The sequence below is a fragment of the Lutra lutra genome, chromosome 12 (genome assembly GCF_902655055.1).
Source record: "Lutra lutra chromosome 12, mLutLut1.2, whole genome shotgun sequence".
Classification (NCBI taxonomy): Eukaryota; Metazoa; Chordata; class Mammalia; order Carnivora; family Mustelidae; genus Lutra; species Lutra lutra.
This window is the reverse complement of record NC_062289.1, coordinates 64,593,123-64,612,055: the sequence shown is the minus strand read 5'-3', so window position 1 is coordinate 64,612,055 and position 18,933 is coordinate 64,593,123. Positions and strand designations below refer to the sequence as shown.

Here is an 18,933-nt window from a genome sequence, read left to right as displayed (position 1 = left end):
GGGGCTTTGATACGAAGATTGAGTATTACATAGAACTTAGGAATTCTTCACACATCAGTTAATTCTTTTTTTAAAAAAATATTTTATTTATTTATTTGGCATAAAGAGAGATCACAAGTAGGCAGAGAGGCAGGCAGAGAGAGGGGGAAGCAGGCTCCCCGCTGAGCCTGGAACCTGATGCGGGACTTGATCCCTGGACCCTGAGATCATGACCTTAGCCGAAGGCAGAGGCTTAACCCACTAAGCCACTCAGGTGCTCACATTAGTTAATTCTAATCAAGATCCCAGTGAGGAGGGGCACCTGGGTGGCTCTGGGGTAAGCCTCTGCCTTCGGCTCAGATCATGGTCTCGGGGTCCTGGGCTCTCTGCTCAGCGGGGAGCCTGCTTCCCCCCTCTCTCTGCCTGCCTGTCTTCCTACTGGTGATTGCTCTCTTTCTGCCAAATAAATAAATAAAATCATTAAAAAAAAAAAAAAAAAAGATCCCAGTGAGGTGTGCAGGGACAAGAAGAGGTAGAGCTCTGAGAAAAAGAATCCTGGGTCATCTGGAAGAACAGATTTTTAAAAAAACTTTTTAAAAAAACTACTGAAAATACTGTCCTAGTCAGTATGACTATATATAAAGTGAATTATGAAGCTACAAACAGAAAAGAGAAGTCTAAGGGACAGTGAAGAATGCCATTCTAGAATGATGCAGGGACCCTGGAAGTTACATCCCAAACAGACAGATTTAAGAGTTAAATGCAAAACATGGAACCAAAAAAGGATTTAAAGAAGGGGCTTTTTAAGGGCCAAGGAAAAAATACAAAGAAAAAGACAAAAAGACCAATTGCACAGGATCTGAACATTTCTGTGCATTAAAAATGTAACAAAGATAAAAAGGTATGTGCCAACGTGCTTTGTGTGTGTGTGTGTGTGTGTGTGTGTGTGTGTGTGTGTAAAGAACAAAGACTGGAATTAGACAATTCATACGAAGAGAAGAAAAAGGTAAAAAAACATGAACCAATAACACTCTTGATGTATCAAAATGGTAAATATAAAAAGCGGACACGATGCCAAGTGTGTACACGGGTGCAGGGAAAAGGATGCTCTTGGGGCCCATGTGTGAGAATTAAGAATGTCATGCTGGGTTCGACCTAGAAACAGCTTTGCAAGGTTTGTGAACTCTGCCCATGAACTCCACTTCTCAGAATTTATTCTGAGGAAATGATCGAAGGGCCAAATGGGCTTATGTTCCAGAATTATTTATAAGTACAGATAATGATGTTCAACAATAAAGGAATAGATCAATCATGCCACAATGGGAACATCAATGTTTCTGAAAAATATTCTGTAATGTGGAAAATGTTCATCATAAAACATTAAATGGAAAAAGACAGAAATAACACCCAAAGAATGAATCTAGTTTTGCTTTAGTATATGTGCTGCCGAAGCGAGCACTCTAGTTTTGCTTTAAAAGCAAAGGCAGGGGCGCCTGGGTGGCTCAGTGGGTTAAGCCGCTGCCTTCGGCTCAGGTCATGATCCCAGGTCCTGGGTTCAAGCCCCACATCGGGCTTTCTGCTCAGCAGGGAGCCTGCTTCCTCCTCTCTCTCTGCCTGCCTCTCTGCCTACTTGTGATTTCTCTCTGTCAAATAAATAAATAAAATCTTAAAAAAAAAAAAAAAAGCAAAGGCATATTATATGAGCACAGAAAAAATATAGAAGTAAGTGTACCTGGCAGTGGCCTATGAACTGATACCAAGGGGTATTTTCTTACAATTTTCTGACTATTTTTCCAAATTTCTTCAGCACATACATATTGGTTATATAGTCAGGAAAAAAAAAGTTTACATGTAAATGAAAGAAAAACATCAAGTCTCCAATGAAGAGGGGGAAGGGTATTTTCAAATCATTTTCAAGACAAAAGGCCAAGAATCACAGCATGTTCAATATTCAGCCTCATTCGCCATTGAAGGTGCAAAGTACGGAGATGATAAGCCGCCACTTAGCCGAGTACACAGAAGCCCTCACCGCAGGGCTGACAGCAGCTGCAGTGTCCGGGGCCCTGCAGAGATGTTTTCACTGTAAGTTCTTTTGATATTAGAAGGAGAGTGTGATGATGACGAACTAAGCCCAGATTGTATTTGTCTTTTACAAATGCAGCTGTACAATAGGACTTTTCCTACTTGTCACGTAGGGTCCATGGTGGCCACAATGTGGCCCTGGGAGGCCGCTTGCACACTCTGGAAGGCTGTGGTGGAGTGGCAGGTGTCCGGGAGCACCACTGTGCTCCCGTGCACCGGGACCTGAATGAAGACTGTCTGGACACCCAGCTTTGAGCCGGAGTCTCCCTGGCACAGGGGACGCTCCCACCTGAGCACTATTGCTGGCTGATCTATTGATAATGAAATGGTGTGACTTTACACACCACCAAAACCATATAAAAAATGGTTCCTGAGGTTATTTCCTTATCTCAAAACTTTCACTTTTAGAAATCTAAGAAAATGCTAAAGGAGTATAATGCAAAAAGATGCTCTGTGAAGAATGGTTCATAACAGTGAAATGATCTATAATGGTGAAAACATAGAAATAACTTGAACATCCAACAAAAGAACATCTAATAGAATCCTATGCCTCCATTGGGAATTACAACTCCAGACAGTTCAGTGATGTGGGGAAAAAATTCTGCTATGCAGCTAGGTGGAAAAAAAAAAAAAGATTAAAATGATATATACACTATGTTTGCAGTAATGTAAAAATCCACTTTGAAACAAGCAGAAGGTAATGTATCAAAGTGCGAAATGCAGTTTATTAGGAATTATGGGGGGCCTTTTTCCTGACTTCCACATTTCCCGAAATGTGGTTATTTTGCTGCCATAATTTAAAAAGTATACTAAAAAGCACTTCATAAACTACTATAGCTCTCTATATAAATGTAAAGTATTATCACTGAGAAAGCAGCTTAGACTTGCTTAGGACTGAGCGGAAGGAACATTAATTCTAGATGAAGCCCACCCACCTCTGCAGAGAGCACGGGCAGAGTTCCTGTGGAGGGCTTCCTCCCGCAGGGCCGAGCCAGCGAGCTGAACTCCCTGGAGCAGAGGGAGGCACTGCGAGGTGAAGGTGCACTTCTAGACACATCTATCCCAGCACCAGGCCCTGGATGGACGCCGAGCATCCATCTGTGTGCTCGCCATTTCCCAGCGGGGACCAGAAGGCCAGGCCCGATGCTGGCACATCAGGACCTGGCTACGCCGAAGCCGGGCTGTGCTCCTGAGACGGAGAGCTGTCGCTACCAGAAGACTCTGTGGTAGAGCTGCTGCAGGGAGGTGAGTCCAGGAAATCTGCCTTTTCCTAAACCCCCACCATTTGAGATCATTCTCCCCTCCTGGAATATACTAATGTTCACTTGGAATACTGTTAGTAATTCTTCTGTTTGTTTTTATTATTATCATTATCCTCCTAAACATAACATACAAAGGAAATTCCTGATCAAGATCATACCAGGAGCCCGTCCGAGGACACAATGATCAATACACCTTCTTTCTGCCTGCAGGAGAGACCCTGTGTCTTGCAAGCCCATTAAGGAAAGCAGGCTGATGGGACACCCTCAGATGGCCCTCAGCTCTTCTTTCCTACAGTGGAGCGCTTCCTGGGGTGGTGATGACTTCTGAGAGAGTGGTCCCAGTGCGTGGGTCATCGGCACAGGCAGCAGAGCCAGTCTCTAAACCGGAGGCATGAGTGGGCTGTATGTATCTGAGCTGCTGTGCTTTCCCCTTTCTGGGGAAGGAGTGAGGCCAAGGGGCGGGCACGCCACGCTAATTTCCAGGCTTGCTGCCCAGCGGGGATGTCCTGCCGGCTGGGGGCTGCACGGCACACAGGAGCTCTGCCACGTCTAGGGCATCGATTGTGTCCACGCTGCTCACGCCCGTGTCCCCTGTGCCCAGCAGGCCTTCCGGCACATAGTAGGTGCTCAGTAAGTGCTTGTTAAACTCGATGGTGAAGGGTTTCTCCTCACTGTGTCTTCTCCGGTGTTCCGCAAGGTGGGCGCTCCAGCCGAACATCTCCCCGCATTCGTTACATCGGAACGACTTCTCCCCGGAGTGGACTTTCTGATGTTTGATAAGACAGTGGTTCTGGCTGAAGGCCTTGCCGCACTCGCCGCACTTGTAGGGCTTCTCCCCGGTGTGGATGCGCTGGTGCACGATGAGCGACGAGTGGCAGCTGAAGGCCTTCCAGCATCGGCTGCAGTCGAAGGGCTTCTCCCCAGTGTGGATGCGCTGGTGCACGATGAGGTAGGAGTGGGAGCTGAAGGCCTTGCCACACTCGTTGCACTTGAAGGGCTTCTCCCCACTGTGGATGCGCTGGTGCACGACGAGGTAGGAGTGGCAGCTGAAGGCCTTGCCGCACTCACCACACTTGAAGGGTTTCTCGCCCGTGTGGATGCGCTGGTGCAGGGTGAGGCGTGAGCGGCTGCTGAAGGCCTTGCCGCACTCGCCGCACTTGAACGGCTTGTCCCCGTTGTGGATCTTCTCATGCACGGTCAGGGATGAGTGGCAGGTGAAGGCCTTGCCGCACGCGCCGCACTGGTAGGGCTTCTCGCCGGTGTGGATGCGCTGGTGGCGGGTCAGGTGCGTCCTCTGGTTGAAGGCCTTGCCGCAGGCGCTGCACTGGTAGGGCTTCTCGCCTGTGTGCACGCGCAGGTGCATGTTGAGCAGTGAGCTGCAGCTGAAGGCCTTCTCGCAGGCACTGCACTTGTAGGGCCGCTCGCCCGTGTGGATCCGGTGGTGCACGTTCAGCGACGAGTGGCAGCTGAAGGCCTTGCCGCACTCGCTGCAGAAGAATGGCTTCTCCCCGGTGTGAATGCGCTGGTGCTCGATGAGGTTGGTGCTCCATGTGAAGGCCTTGCCGCATTCGTGGCACTTGTAGGCTTTCTCCCGGGCGTGCCACCGCCGGTGCAGTGTCAGGGACGAGCTCTGCCGGAAGGCCTTCCCACACTCGCCACACACGAACAGGCCGTCCCCTGCCGCCACTCCCCGCCGCCGGCTCAAGGGTGGGTGTTCGCCGCGGTCACTGGACTTGCTGGGGCCTCTCCCTGGGCCCCCTCTCCGTCCGCCAGACTGGATGCCCGCGGTGGGCCTGTCAGGAGGGTCTCCTTCTGCAGGAATGGTCTGAGGGGTGAAGAGGGTGCACCCAGCGGGGAAATCCTCAGATGCCTTGCAGCTGTGCCAGCGCCCCTCCGGGGGAACGTCCCCCAGGCTGCCCGGCGCTAGCCTCCGCAGCGCAGCTTTGCCTCTTCCTGGAGCAGCCGCCAGGCCCTCGCTGGCCCACTCGCTGCCACTGGAGCTGAGGACGCTGGACCTCCCCAGTGGTTTGGTGATCGGCTCCTGGCAAGGCTCTTCCTTGTAAACACCCTGCTGTTGACACGACTTGTCCTTCACCCCAGGTCCGGGCTCCCCCTCTATAAGAAATGGGAAATGAAATCTTCTGTAAGCCGGTGGAGGCGATGCACTAGAGTCCAGACTGAGGTCTGATGGGGGTTTGGATAAGCACAGAGAGAAGAGGGCAGGCCATTGCCAGAGCTCACGAGGGCCTGAGAGGCAGAGCCCAGGGGCATGCATCTTGAGTGAGATGGGCCACAAGCCCACGAGCGGGGAGGAGGAAAAAGAGACGGGGAGCTCCATATTGAGCCAGGGGGTAAGGGACGGAGCAGGGCTCACGGGGTCTGGCAGTTGGACAGAACTCACTTATTGAGACACCGATTGAGACTGCTGTGTGTCGGAATCGGGTTGGGGCTAGGTGTGAACACGGGGTAAACACAATCCAGAAATGGTAATTACATCTAAATTCTTCCTGGTGCCAGAAGGCAAAAGAATGCCCCCAGACCGCCTCTCTTTGGTTTTTCCTTTGAACGCTTCCAGCTGTAAGTGTGTGCTCTGGCCCTGACACATATGTATGTTTCTTTAAAAGCTCAATTCGTCTCTTGTCAGCTTCACATCCCTGGAGGGCCGTCCCCCTCAGAGCCACCTCTGTGAATGGTGATCCCCACCTCCCCGTACCCCCACGCTGACTCTGCCCTCTTCTTGGTGAGGGAGGCCCTGAACCCCAGTTCCAAGCAGACTCCCCACCTTTGTCCATCCAACAAGTGCCACTTGTGAAATGTTTCCAGAGACATGGACATGATTTCTGTTTCCCACCAGTCGAAGGCAGATGTCTTTGCCTGTTTTGCTCACCACTGTATTCCCAGCATGGTTCCCCCCAACATAGTTGGTCCTCTGTGTGTGCTGAAGGAAGGGAAGCAGGACCATAAGGAGGTGGGGTGGGGGGCGGTCCTGGGAGGCAGGAGTCTGCACATCCTTCCACTGTGTCCCCCACTCACCTGGACAAGCCCCTCCAGGGACTTCTCTGGGCATCCACCAAGGCTCTTCGCCTCGTTCTAGATGGGAGATCACATCCGGCTTGCAGACTGGGGGTCCTGCTTGCAGGGAGAAAGAGGTGTGCTGTAGCTCCCCAGGGCATGGCTGTCCGGGACCTAGTACCACGAGGTGTGTGGCCATCCCCAGGGATGGGGGGGCTCTTACACGCAGAATCTAAACTCATGTGTGTGCTCTGAGGAACCCATGGGTACTGACACCCCCCTGCCCAGTCTCTCTTGGAAAGCTCCAGGCAGGCTGGGCTCTCAGGCCCCTGTCCACCCCCTCCCTCTTCTGGCCCACTCCAGGACCAGCCCCACCTCAGCAAAGATGCTGGCAGTGACATGCACTGTCCAGCCCCAACACGAGTGTAGCAGCCACACACCCCACATCCTGCAGGGCCAGCACCAGGGCTGGTACCACAGGGAGGCTTGGTAATACCTGTGGCATGGCAGAGTGGCCAGACCGCACACTGGGCTTCAAGGAACTGTCTTACCCAGGGCAAGAAGGTTCTGGTAGTTCTCCAGCATCACGTCACGGTACAAGGCCCTCTGAGGGGAGTCTAGCTGGCCCCACTCCTCCTGGGTGAAGTCCACAGCCACATCCTTGAAAGTCACTGATTCCTGGAAGGACAAGCACATTCTCATTCACCCAGGACAGGAATGATTTGGACTGTGTTCATGGTTCCAAGCAAGCCAGATGTCAACTGAGGACCTTAGGGATGAAGGGTTAACCTCTGATGACCCTCTCTTGAGGATGGAAGGTGCTATAGGACGCCATCTATCATATAGTCCTAACATACACATGCCTGGGCCAGGAAGCGCCAAGCAGACCTGGCCTTCTGGACTGGGAGGGCCAAGTGACCTGGCCAGCCTGGGTCCGGGTGCCTGTTGGGCTGGAGGCTGCTGTTAAGTTCTGGGTAAAATGCTATGCTTCCCATGGTTAAGAATGCAAACTTAAGAACCTGAGAGAATAGTACAAAGAACCCAGAAGCCCTCTTGAAACCTCACCATTGCAAAAGGACCCTACTCTGGAGAGGAAGCCATTATCACACCCTAAGGAAGGAAACCATACTTATCAGCAAGTTCTGTCAGCAAGAGACCAAGGGAGCCACTCTCGGTTCTTCTTGTCTGCCTCCCACACCTTCCCACGGGACCCCTGCTCCCCTGCCCTCCCTGAATCCAAGTACTGACCTGCTTCCACCTTCCCCAGCAGGGGTCACTGACACTTGCATGCACTCCTGTTCTAGAACCCCAAGCTCTTCTGCTGATAGGGCTCCTCACCCACTCTGGAGTCCCCAGGTTGCCATCCCCAATGCTCCTCTTGGTCTCCACACTCCAATCCCACCCTGGGTCCCCCTTGCCAGCAAATAAGCCCTCAAAGCCCATCGGGGTGCCGACCTAAGGTGGTAAGGGTGGTTCGCTCTTCAAAGATGTGGGTGCCCTGGGGGCCTGGCTTAAATTGCAGACAGGGCATGACATTAGACATAAGAATGAAGAATAAATCAAACAGGGGAGGCCTGGCTCCCATCTCCCTGTTTGTTGGGAGTGACTGGCATACGGCCAAGCTCCCAGGGGTCACCACATTTTTCTGGAAACCCTGGGTCTGCATCAGCACCCATGGTCATACACCGGGGTGTGGAATTTCAAGCCCTGAGATGGCTATCAGACAGTCTTGGGAAGAGAGGGGACATCCTCTGGGGTCACAAGAGATTTGACCTTTAGCTCTAAAAGTGGTTTATACTTTTAGATAGTTCTCAACGTTGCTGCAGACTAAACTGTGTCCCCCTGAAATTCCTATATGGAAGCCCTCCCTTCCAGCGTGATTGTGTTTGGAGACAGGGTCTTTAGGAGGTAAATGAAGCTACGTGGGGTCATAAAGGTGGGCCCTGATCTGACAAGCCTGGTGGTCTCTGAGAAGAGGACAAAGGAGATCTCTCTCCCCATTGCGAGTTCTGAAGACAGACCACCTGAGAGCATGGTGAGAGCCAGGTGGAGAGCTGCAGCAAACCGGACCCCGACAGCACCCTGATCTCAGACTTCTGGCCCCCGGAACTGTGAGGAAATCAATTTCTGTTGTTGAAGCTGCCAAGTCACTGGCATTTTGTTACAGCAACCCGAGCTAAGACAAATGCCAACCTAAAACAGGAGGAAAGATTTTTGTACTACACACAAAATACAACTCCAGCTACAGCAAGGATCTAAACGTGGAGGCTTCTGGGAGACGATTCCAAGTCCGTGGCTGGCATGATAGCAAACCTGGAAATCAGGAGGAGAAGATTTACATTTGCTTCGTGAAAGTTTACATTTTCTTTCTTTTCTTTTTTTAAGATTTATTTATTTGAGGGAGAGCATGAGTGAGCAGAGGGGGAGAGGGAGAAGCGGACTCCTCACTGAGCACGGAGCCCAATGTGGGACTCGATCCCAGGACCTTGGGATCATGACCCGAGCCAAAGGCAGCTGCTTAACTGACTGAACTACCCCAGTGCCCTGAAAGTTCATGTTTTCTGCAGGCAACACTGACAAATTGCTATGAAGAAAAAAAGAAAATGGGCCTAGGGTATAAGCAGACAATTCACAGAAGACTGGCAAATCACTAAGCCCATGAGGCGACACTCAGTCATACCAGACATCCTGAAATGCGGAATAAAATAGAAAGATACCGTTTCGCACACAGAAGAGAGGCAAAATGTTTAAAGCCTGCAAATACAAAGTGTGGGCTAGTCCATGGAGAGATGGGATGGTCTTACACCTCCCGACAGGTGTAAGGGGGACAACCATTTTGGAAAGCAAAACATATTCTACTATCGCTAGCAAAAGCTGACATTCCCTGCACCTTGAAAGGCCACTGTGAGATTCCTACCCAGCCTAGAGTGGTTGAAAACACACTGGAAACATGCTGAACGTCTATCGGGAGCGATGAATATACAACAGGGCACCGTGCAGCACTGAAAATGAGCATGGCAGAGGAACCTGTCCATGGGGAGCTCTTGGGAGCACGGCAGTGGTTACAAAGGCAGCCTGAGGGGACCCATGCCCAGCGTGATGCCCAGCAGTCCCGTGTGGAGGTTACAAATACTCCAATGTGCATCTAGCTCCGCTGTCTGCTGGGTAAGGGCACAGGCTCTGAGCCTAGTGGCCCAGGTGGGCTCCCCATCTTGTTCTTACTAGCTATGAGTTGGGGGTGCCTCAGTTGCCTCGTCTGCTAATCGTCCATGTCATTGCATCACAGTGAGGATTCAATGAATTACTACTACATGTGAAGCGCTCATCCAAGGGCCTGGCAGACAGCAGGTGTCCTCTGGTGTTTGCTGTTAGTCACCGTCCTCTGAAACTGTCATAGACTGAGGAGGGCAGGAGAGGAGGGAGATCCTGCCTTTACCTGCAATATTTTGTTTTGTTTTGTTTTAAGATTTTATTTATTTAACAGACAGAGATCACAAGTAGGCAGAGAGGCAGGCAGAGAGGGTTGGGGGAAGCAGGCTCCCTGCTGAGCAGAGACTCCGATGCGGGGCTCGATCCCAGGACCCTGAGATCATGACCTGAGCTGAAGGCAGAGGCTTAACCCACTGGGCCACCCAGGCACCCACAATGTTTTGTTTTTTAAAAGGATTTGGAACAAATATGACAAAAGGTAGACATTAATTTTGCAAAACAGGTACATGGAAAGTTGTTATTATTCTGTTTAACTGTTTCAACATTTAAAAAAAAGAAAAAGCCACTCGAAAAGGAAGAAATGCAAATTTCCGACAGACGATGCAAGACTAATGATTTCTTGTCAGGAAAATGGAAATCAAAACAAAAATAAGGTCATGCGTTTTTCCCTATCAGAGCAACACTAATTAAAACCTGGGATCTCGGCCATGAGGAAGCATTTTTGTCAGGAGTGGGAACTGTTACACCCTTCTGGGTACTTATACTACAGAAACAAAAGTTCCTGCACATAAGGAAGCAAATGCAAGGCAGGATATCGCAGCACTGTACTTACCCCAAACCAACCAACCAACCAAGATATTAGGACAGCGGGCTAAATTAGGGCACATGCACACAGGCAGACCGTGGAAAATAATGCAGCTAGCCCAAGACATGCGTTGTACGTTACACTAAGTGAAGGAGGCCAGAAGAAGGTGGCCACATACTATATGATCTCATTTATGTGCAATGCCCAGAATAAGCAAATAGAGAGAGGCAAAAAGCAAATGAGCGGTTGCTGAGAGCTAGAGTGACTGCTGATGGGCACGGGGGTTCTTTCTGGGTAAGGAAATGGACTGTGGTGACAGCTGCTCTACATGAGTGCACTCAAAACCACCGAACAGGACGCTTGCCAAGGGTGGATTTTATGGTATGTGAATTACATGTCAACTTGAACACAGGACAGCACTGGAATGTATACAGTATGATCTCATTTTTAAAACAACATGCTTAAGCCTATGTACGTTGGAGTCTGAGTATGAGAACAAGGGGAGAGATGTGGGAGTCAATGTCAAAACTGGGGACACTGGTTGCCTTAGGGGACTGTGACCATAGGTTCGGGAAAAGGAGGAGATTAGTGATAGACTGTGCTGTGGTACTTTGTTACAAAGCAAATACCGGTTTGATAAATTTTTAAAAAATTACTTTTCGAAGAAGAAGGAATTAAAAGCAGAGCAGTGGTTAGCTGCACCATTTTGGTCTAGACACCTAGTTTGCTCAAGCCTCAGTTTCTCCAGCTAGCGAAAGGACTAGGAGCAGTGGGGCCCCCTGGGGTTGAGAAGGAAAGGAAGTGGGGTAGAAGTATGCCAGTCTTGGGTACCAAGGAAAGGACCCAGCATCTGTCAGTCCACACTTGGCCATCTCCTACCCACTGGCTGCGCACACCAAGAGGCTGGAAACCCGCCCCCACCCGAAGAGTTGGGAGAAAACAAAGAGCAGACTGGGCCGCATCCAGAATCATGACAGGGATGTCTATGGTCTCAGGCATTAGAGGAGGGGTGGACTACAGCAGAGAGGCCAAGGGCACAAAAATGGGGTGAGTTGGGCTTCAGCAGTACAGTGAACCGAGGTGGCAGAGGCGCGTGTCCTGAGACTTCATGCTCTCGGAGCTCTGGTGTCCCAGGAGGAGCGGTAGGGGGTGCCGCTGTTGGCCAGACTGGGAAGACAGGTACTCCAAGGTCCAGATCCTTGTATTCTGCAGCAGGATGGACAGAGGGAAGGCGGGAGAGAGGGACAACAGCTTCTGAGTGTGGGCTGGAGGACTGAAGGAGCAGCCTGGTCAAAACTGGGTTTCCTGTTCTGCTGCCAGACAGAAAACAGTAACAAGGACCACATGTGCCCTCTTACCTCAAACAACTAGTAAACTGGGCAAAACGTATAAAACAATGATTAATTTCAAGACACCATACAAGCTACAGTTCAGAACACAGACCTCTGAGAGAGGGAAACAAAATGAGCCCTACAACCAACCCCTTCCTACCCGGAAGCAGTTTCCAGACTGCTGTGTGAGCAGGTGGAACCCAGATGGGTCTGTGGTCTCACCAAGCTGAAGAAGAACAGGGTTCAGAGAGTCCAGGAGATTAAATCTCTAGGGCAACATGCCAGAGGAGAGGGAGTTTCACAGACTCAGATCTCTGGATCCACTTGAAACTGAGGACCAACAGGCATGTGCCTGGGAAGAAACAACCCCAAATCAGGAAAAGAAACACGAAACATGAGAAAGAAGTAGACAGAACAACCATTAAAACTCACATAAGGCTGGGAGTAGTTTATGTTCTGACCAGCCAGAGAGAACGTCCTCCTGCTATATGGGCACTGAGTAAAGTCCCCAGGAAAGGAGAGCATCAGTGATCTGACAAAATTAGCCCAAGACTAAAGATTTCTCTGGCTCCACCTTTTTAAAAAGATTTTATTTGACCCAGAGAGAGAGAGAGAGAGCACAAGCAGGGGGAGCAGCAGGTAGAAGGAGAAGCAGGCTCCCCATGAGCAGAGAGCCCAATGTGGGGCTCAATCCAAGGACCCTGGGATCATGACCTGAGTTGAAGGCAGATGCTTAACCAACTGAGCCACTCAGGTGGCCCCTCTAGCCCTACCTGAACAAAACCTAAAGAGCGGGGTGCCTGGGTGGCTCAGTGGGTTAAGCCGCTGCCTTCGGCTCAGGTCATGATCCCAGGTCCTGGGTTCGAGCCCCACATCGGGCTCTCTGCTCTGCAGGGAGCCTGCTTCCTCCTCTCTCTCTGCCTGCCTCTCTGCTTACTTGTGATTTCTCTCTGTCAAATAAATAAATAAAATCTTTAAAAAAAAAAAACACCTAAAGAGCAAGCCTTGAAAGGATCCATCTGATACTAAGTAATTTCACTGTATCCCAGAACAAATTCCTGAAATATTTAAGAAACTCCCAAAAAGCCAATACTCAACAAAGTAAAATTCACTCCAGCATCTAATAAAGTAACTAAAAGGAAAAAAACAAGTTAATAAAATCAGAGAAATTAAGAGTATACTAAAATAGTATTTGTGGGGGCGCCTGGGTGGCTCAGTGGGTTAAAGACTCTGCCTTCGGCTCAGGTCGTGATCCCAGGGTGCTGGGATCGAGCCCCACATCAGGCTCTCTGCTCAGCGGGAGGCCTGCTTCCCCGCCCCCCTGCCTGCCTCTCTGACAGATCTCTGTCAAAAAAATAAATAAAATCTTAAAAAAAAAATAGTATTTGTTTACCTCAAAAGAATGCATTAAGGGAGAAATGAACAAAAGACACACAAGACGTATAGAAAATCAATAACGAAATTGCAGATGTAAATCCAGCCATATCAGTAATTATATTAAATGTGATTGGTCTTAATACTCCAATTGGAAATTAGAGATTGTCAAATTGAATTTAAAAATTAACACCCAACCATGCATCAGGTACAGAAAACTACTTTAAATTAATATTTTAGGATTTTACTTATTTATTTGTCAGAAAGAGAGTACGAGCAGGGAGGGTAGCAGGTGGAGCAGGCAGAGGGAGAAGCAGGTTCCCTGTCGAGCAAGGAGCCCAATGTGGAACTCAATCCCAGGATCCTGGGATCACGACCGGAGCCAAAGGAAGATTCCCAACCAACTGAGCCACCCAGGCATCCCAGAAATCTCTTTTAAAACAAAGAGAAAGGTAGATAAGAAGTGGGAGAATGGGAAAAGATATACTCTGCAAATACTAATCAAAAGAAAGCTGAAGTGGCAGTATTAACGTTAGACAAAACAGATTTCAAAGCAAAGGACATCATCAGAGACAAAAAAAGCTGTTATATAATAATCATTACATGGTTATGTCACGGTCATCATCACAACAGCAATTCATTAAGAGCTCACAACAATCTTAAATATAGATGTTCCTACTAACAGAGCTTCAAGATACATAAAGCAAAAACTTGATAGAACTGAAGAGAAACAGACAAACCCATGATTATACTTGGTAATTTCAACAGTAATTTCTCTCAATAATTGATACAACACATAAGCAGAAAATATGTAAGGTTACAGAACAATTAACACATCATTCAACTTGACTTAATTGACATTTGCATAACACTCTAGCTGACAAAAGCAGAAGGTACATTCTTTTTAAGTGCAAACAGAACATTCAAAAATAAACCACATTCTGGGCAATAAAATAAATCTTAGCAGATTTGAAAAAATTCAAATCATAGAACATTCCTTCTCTACCTACAACAGAATTAAATTAGAAATCTGTAATAGAAAGATACCTAGAAAATATCCTCCAAATATCTGGAAATTAAACAACACATTCCTAAAACATACATGGTTGAAGAAGAAATCACAACAGAAACTGGAACTATTTTGAACTGAATAAAAATGAAAATACAATACAAAATTTGTGGGATGTAGAAGGCAGCGCTTAGAAGGAAAATTTATAGCACTGGATGGTACATGAAAAAAGAAGAAAGGTGTCTTTAGACAAAACTGAGATCAAGATCAGTATCTGAGTTTCAACTTTAAGAAACCAAAAAAAGTAAAGAAATAATAAGGATCTGAAATAAATGAAATAGGAATAGAAAAGCAATAGAGAAAATCAATGAAACCAAAAGATGGCTCTTGGAAATGATCAATAAAATCGCCAATTAAATATACATTTACTATTTGACTCAGCAATTCCACTTAGATATTCATTCAAGAGAAATTAAAACACATGTCTATCCTTGTACTCAAACATTTATAGCAGGTTTACTTGTAATAGCCAAAACTTGGAAACAACCTAATGTCCCCTAATGAACAAACTGTAAATACCCATTTACAGTGGTGTTTTGTGCTGAGCTGTCACCCCTCCAAATTCATATGCTGAAGCCCTAGCCCACAGGACCTCAGAAAAATGACTATACTTGGAGATAGGGTCTTTAAAGAGATAATTAAGGTAAAATGAGGTCATTATGATGAGCCATCAACCAACAGGACTGATGTCCTTACTAAGAAAAAGGAAATTCGGAGCCAGACATGTACAGAGAAAGTCCATGCATGTGAAGACACTGGGAGAAGGTACTTTCACAAACCAAGAAGAGAGGCCTCAGAAGAAACCAAACCTGCTGACATCTTGATATTGAACTTCCAGACAATAAATTTCTGATGTTTAAGCCATCTATAGGACTTTGGCAAGGCAGCCTTTGTGAACTTAATACAAATAGTATACTACTCACCAATAAAAAGGAACAAACTACTGATTCACATAAAGACATGTACTCAAAAGCATTACACTACATGGGGCACCTGGCTGGTTCAGTTAGTAGAGCAAGTGACTCTTGATCTCTGGGTTGTGGGTTCGAGCCCCACATTGGGTGTAGAGATTACTTAAACATAAAATCTTTAAAAAAAGAAACCAAAGACTACCTACTATATATTTCCATAAGAAATTCTTAAAAAGGCAAAATTGTGGTTGCTAAGGAGTGGGGGGAGAGGGCTGACTCCAAAGGGGCATGAGGGAACTTTTTGGGTGATGGAAACATTCTAGGTTATGATTGTGATGCTGGTTACACAACTGTACGCATTTGTCAAAACTCATCAAATCCTCTACTTAAAATCGGAGAACTTCACTGTATACAAATTATACCTCAATAAATGTGATCCAAAAGACCCACTGGATTTCAGGGAGATGAGAAGGTGGGAGTGATGACACATGCTGAGAACATGCCATAACTGACCCACGCAAGAATGAAGCATCATGGTCATGGCATTGGCAGAGGAAAGGAAAAACATGGGCAGAAACAAAGCTCCAGAGGTGTCAGAATGTGGCTGGAGAAAGGGGGCTATCAGAGGCTACATGGCTTCTGTGTGGGGGTGTCAACTGGCAAGGGCAGGGTAGGATCTAAGCCTTGCACTGACCTGTCTGGGGGTTATTCCCCCTGGGAGAAGCCCATGTGCCGTGCATCTCCATTCTGTAGGACAGGAAAGAAATCCCAGGGGGCAGGTAGGTATGGGAATCAAATGCAGATCTGTGGCAATAAAACTAGTGGGGAAGGGGTGCCTGGGTGGCTCAGTGGGTTAAGCCTCTGCCTTTGGCTCAGGTCACATGGTCTCAGGGTCCTGGGATTGAGCCCCGCATGGGGCTCTCTGCTCAGCAGGGAGCCTGCTTCCCCCCCAACCCTCTCTGCCTACTTGTGATCTCTCTCCCTCTGTCGAATAAATAAATAAAATCTTTAAAAATAAATAATTAAATAAAACTAGTGGGGAAGTCAGAACAGATTGTGTGGGATGTCCCAGGAAAGCAAAACACTTGACTGTGAGTCTGAGTGGGACTACCAGGGGAGAAGAGTACTTAGGAGAGGAGGACCAGTTACTCAAGGTTCTAGGAAGCTGATCGTTTAGGAATAACACCTATGCACAAGAAGGGTAATACCTTGAGGCAGTCACTCACAAGCACATGCACAGACATGCACATGCACTTTTTGCTGAACCATTTGAAGGTAAGTTGCAGATATCATGACATCTCACACTATGGGCTTCACCTTGACTATCTTATTCTTTTACCCAATTACAGTGGGATCATCACACCCAAAAAATTTAGTGATGATCTAAGATAAATCCATTTTCAAGTTTCCTCAGTTGTCCCAAACTGCCTTTAAGTTTTTTGATCTATGGCCTGTCAAAGATCATGTACCACATCTGACTGTCATGTCTCCTGAGTGTATGCTAGAACAACAGAGCATTCTAACACATTACAGAAACCAGCCATATCTCATAATGTGTTTTATAGTTATTTCTATTTTTCTATAATCAGACCCCTTTCAATGGGCGGTAAACAGAATCACAAAATCCTGAGTCAAAGGACCCTCAACCCTCCAGACTTTTTCATTACTGCAATCTCCTCTTATCATCTGTATCCTTTTAAATACTGTGAGGGATGAGGATGGTTTAGGTGATAAACAAAATGAGATTCAAAACCCAAAGTCTGTGAAAAGAGGGATTTGGGCTCTACTTAGCTGCGGAAGTGGTCCCAGGGCCAACTTCCCCTTGCTGGGTTCCCAGATCCTCTAAAATTCCAGGTTTTTCCTTGACAGCCCCATTACAGGGTCACTGCACAGAGGAAAAGGACACAGGGACGCACCCACTACCATCGCTCTTACCCTGGTGCTGCAACACAGCCTTCCTTCAGCACTTTCACTCCCCTACCTGATTCCATCCCAGAAAACTCCCCCAGATGAGGACCATCCCCTAGGTCTGCATGTGGAGATGACAGAAGTGATTTCATGTGAGCTGTCACCTACATGCTTGGGTTCCATTAAAACCACTCCTCAGAGCTCCTGCTATAGTGACTGAGCAAATGACCCACCCACTGGGCTGAAGGAGGCTGGAAGGGACACTCACTTCAAGGGCACACCCAGACTCTCTTCAGTTGGAGCTCTTCCCATGCCCAGAACTTCCTGAGGAAGGGATAGCAGGCCCCCAGATTAGAAGCGGCGGCAAAAGGGTCTTTGGATGACTGAAGATCCCGGGCAGGGGTAAAATGCCAACCCTCTTCATAAAGAACGAGATGTTCAGAAGGAAGAAAAGACAACCACTCACCTTGGACCTGGCTTCCGGGAGACCCTGACCCAATTTATCCTCTGGATTTTTTCTGAGGGTAAGAGCAGGCTCCTGAGAGGACAGAGCTGGGGAGGAGAAATTGAGTCAAAGGGGCTGTTAGCCATAGCCCATAGCCACCAGGTGCATGCCTGAGCTAAAGCCCACTCCACCCCCAGAGAGCCGTCAGGAACCGTCCCCCCGCAGGTGGGGTGGGGAGAGAGCCCCAATATCGGGCACAATCTGAAGGAAAAACTGTCATTCCCTTCCTCTTCAGCATGCTGGAGCAGTGGAAACAAGCGGATGTGCACGGTGAAGAGTCAGGAGGCCTGACTCGGCTAGGTGCTTTTGGGAAACCAGCCTGACCTCTCTGAGTGTCAGTCTCCTCAAGTGCAAGTCCACAGCCCCAGTGACTAGAAGAGCCAACTGTACCTGTCTCCTGGGGCTTCGGGGCAGGGGTCTCCATGGCGCCCCTCGGCAGCGTTCCCCGGAGGCGTGGGCAGCTCTGCAGCCTCCTGGGCCCCAGGCCAGGCCCAGAGGCGCCGGTCCTGCTCCTGGGGCTCAGGGACAGCCTGAAAGGGAGCCTCGGGGGGTAGCACACGCACTCCCGGCTGCACGGTCACCGCGCGCGGGCCCCACCCCACCACGGTCGGGGTCAGGCAGGCTCAGCAAGCGCCCCACACTCCAGGCTGCGCTCACGCCCCATAGCCCGCGCCCCACGCAGCCAGTCACACACTCCGCCCGGGACACTGTGGGCCGGGACCTGGGCCGGCCTCAGACTCAGCCGTCAGAAGCCAGCGGCCGCACAGGGCGGCCGGCAGACAGGCCCCGAGGAGAACGGACAGACCGACGGACGGACGGTCGGAAGGATGCGCGAGCAAGCGGACCCGCCTCTCACAAAAGCCAACCGATTGCCACAAAGGATAAACCCGGCGAACGCCGCGGGAAAGTGCGTCTGCGCGGACCGGATGCGAACTACAACTTCCGGTAGCCTTTGCGTCGCGCGGGCGCGGACTCCATTTTCCAGAAGGGGTCGGTGTCCCGGAGACGCCCCTTCGCCCAGACGTAAGCGGACGCATGGCAGAGCCTTCTGGGAAATGTAGTTCCCGGTACAGTTATCAAGGCTCCGCCCTGCTCCCTTTCGCACCCACTGCTGCAAAAGGCGCTTGTATCTCAGTGTGTGTGAGTTTATGTGGGGCGGTGTTTGTGTCTCATTGAGGGTGCGAGAGAGCGGTGTTCAGAAACGGGGATTTATCTTGTCAGTTCGTTCACGTCGCCAGGTGGAGTCGGTTGGCTCCTACCCACATTCATCTTTGCGAAAAGACTCAGACCTCTGGCCTTAGGGACCGTAGAGGTGGTGGGCGTGCACCTGGGACCCCAGAGGAGGGAGAGCTCCAGACAAGTTGTCAGGCTGGTGGCTGTCCACCTTCAGGAACTTGGGAAGGAGAGTCTGGCCTGTGGCTTCCCTCTGACCCCCTAGTGCTATAGCTTTAACACAGTGACCACGCCAATATTTATTAAGCACCA

General features: G+C 49.0%; 1 protein-coding gene and 1 long non-coding RNA gene across 5 annotated transcripts; both read right to left on the bottom strand.

The window, feature by feature from the left end:
• Positions 1–1,665: 1,665 nt before the first annotated feature.
• On the bottom strand, positions 1,666–18,378 carry ZNF74 (zinc finger protein 74). 4 transcript variants are annotated; one of them, XM_047697637.1, is made up of 6 exons: positions 17,839–18,377; positions 17,410–17,495; positions 17,212–17,267; positions 6,832–7,013; positions 6,357–6,452; positions 1,666–5,438 (listed from the first exon to the last, which is right to left on the bottom strand). In XM_047697637.1, the coding sequence occupies exons 5-6, from the start codon at positions 6,388–6,390 to the stop codon at positions 3,796–3,798; spliced, it is 1,677 nt and encodes a 558-aa protein (XP_047553593.1). In that variant the 5' UTR covers positions 6,391–6,452; positions 6,832–7,013; positions 17,212–17,267; positions 17,410–17,495; positions 17,839–18,377; the 3' UTR covers positions 1,666–3,795. The 4 variants fall into 4 exon arrangements, with proteins under 4 accessions (XP_047553593.1, XP_047553592.1, XP_047553589.1 ...); XM_047697636.1 differs by having other exon boundaries at positions 6,357–6,455; positions 6,887–7,013; XM_047697633.1 differs by lacking the exon at positions 17,212–17,267 and having other exon boundaries at positions 6,357–6,455; positions 6,887–7,013; positions 17,839–18,378.
• Positions 10,072–12,311, bottom strand: LOC125082232 (uncharacterized). The gene is made up of 2 exons (XR_007121924.1): positions 11,904–12,311; positions 10,072–11,556 (listed from the first exon to the last, which is right to left on the bottom strand). It is a non-coding gene; the product is annotated as an uncharacterized LOC125082232 (long non-coding RNA).
• Positions 18,379–18,933: the final 555 nt, after the last annotated feature.

Bases quoted from the DNA above. Each gene is read 5' to 3' on its own strand.
- ZNF74 (XM_047697633.1), bottom strand. From the start codon at position 17,872: ATGGAGACCCCTGCCCCGAAGCCCCAGGAGACAG. The intron at 17,496-17,838 runs GTACAGTTGGCT...TCTCCTCCCCAG, and splicing joins CCCGAAGCCCCAGGAGACAG to CTCTGTCCTCTCAGGAGCCT. The intron at 6,456-6,886 runs GTAAGACAGTTC...TCTCCCTGCAAG, and splicing joins CCAGAACCTTCTTGCCCTGG to CAGGACCCCCAGTCTGCAAG.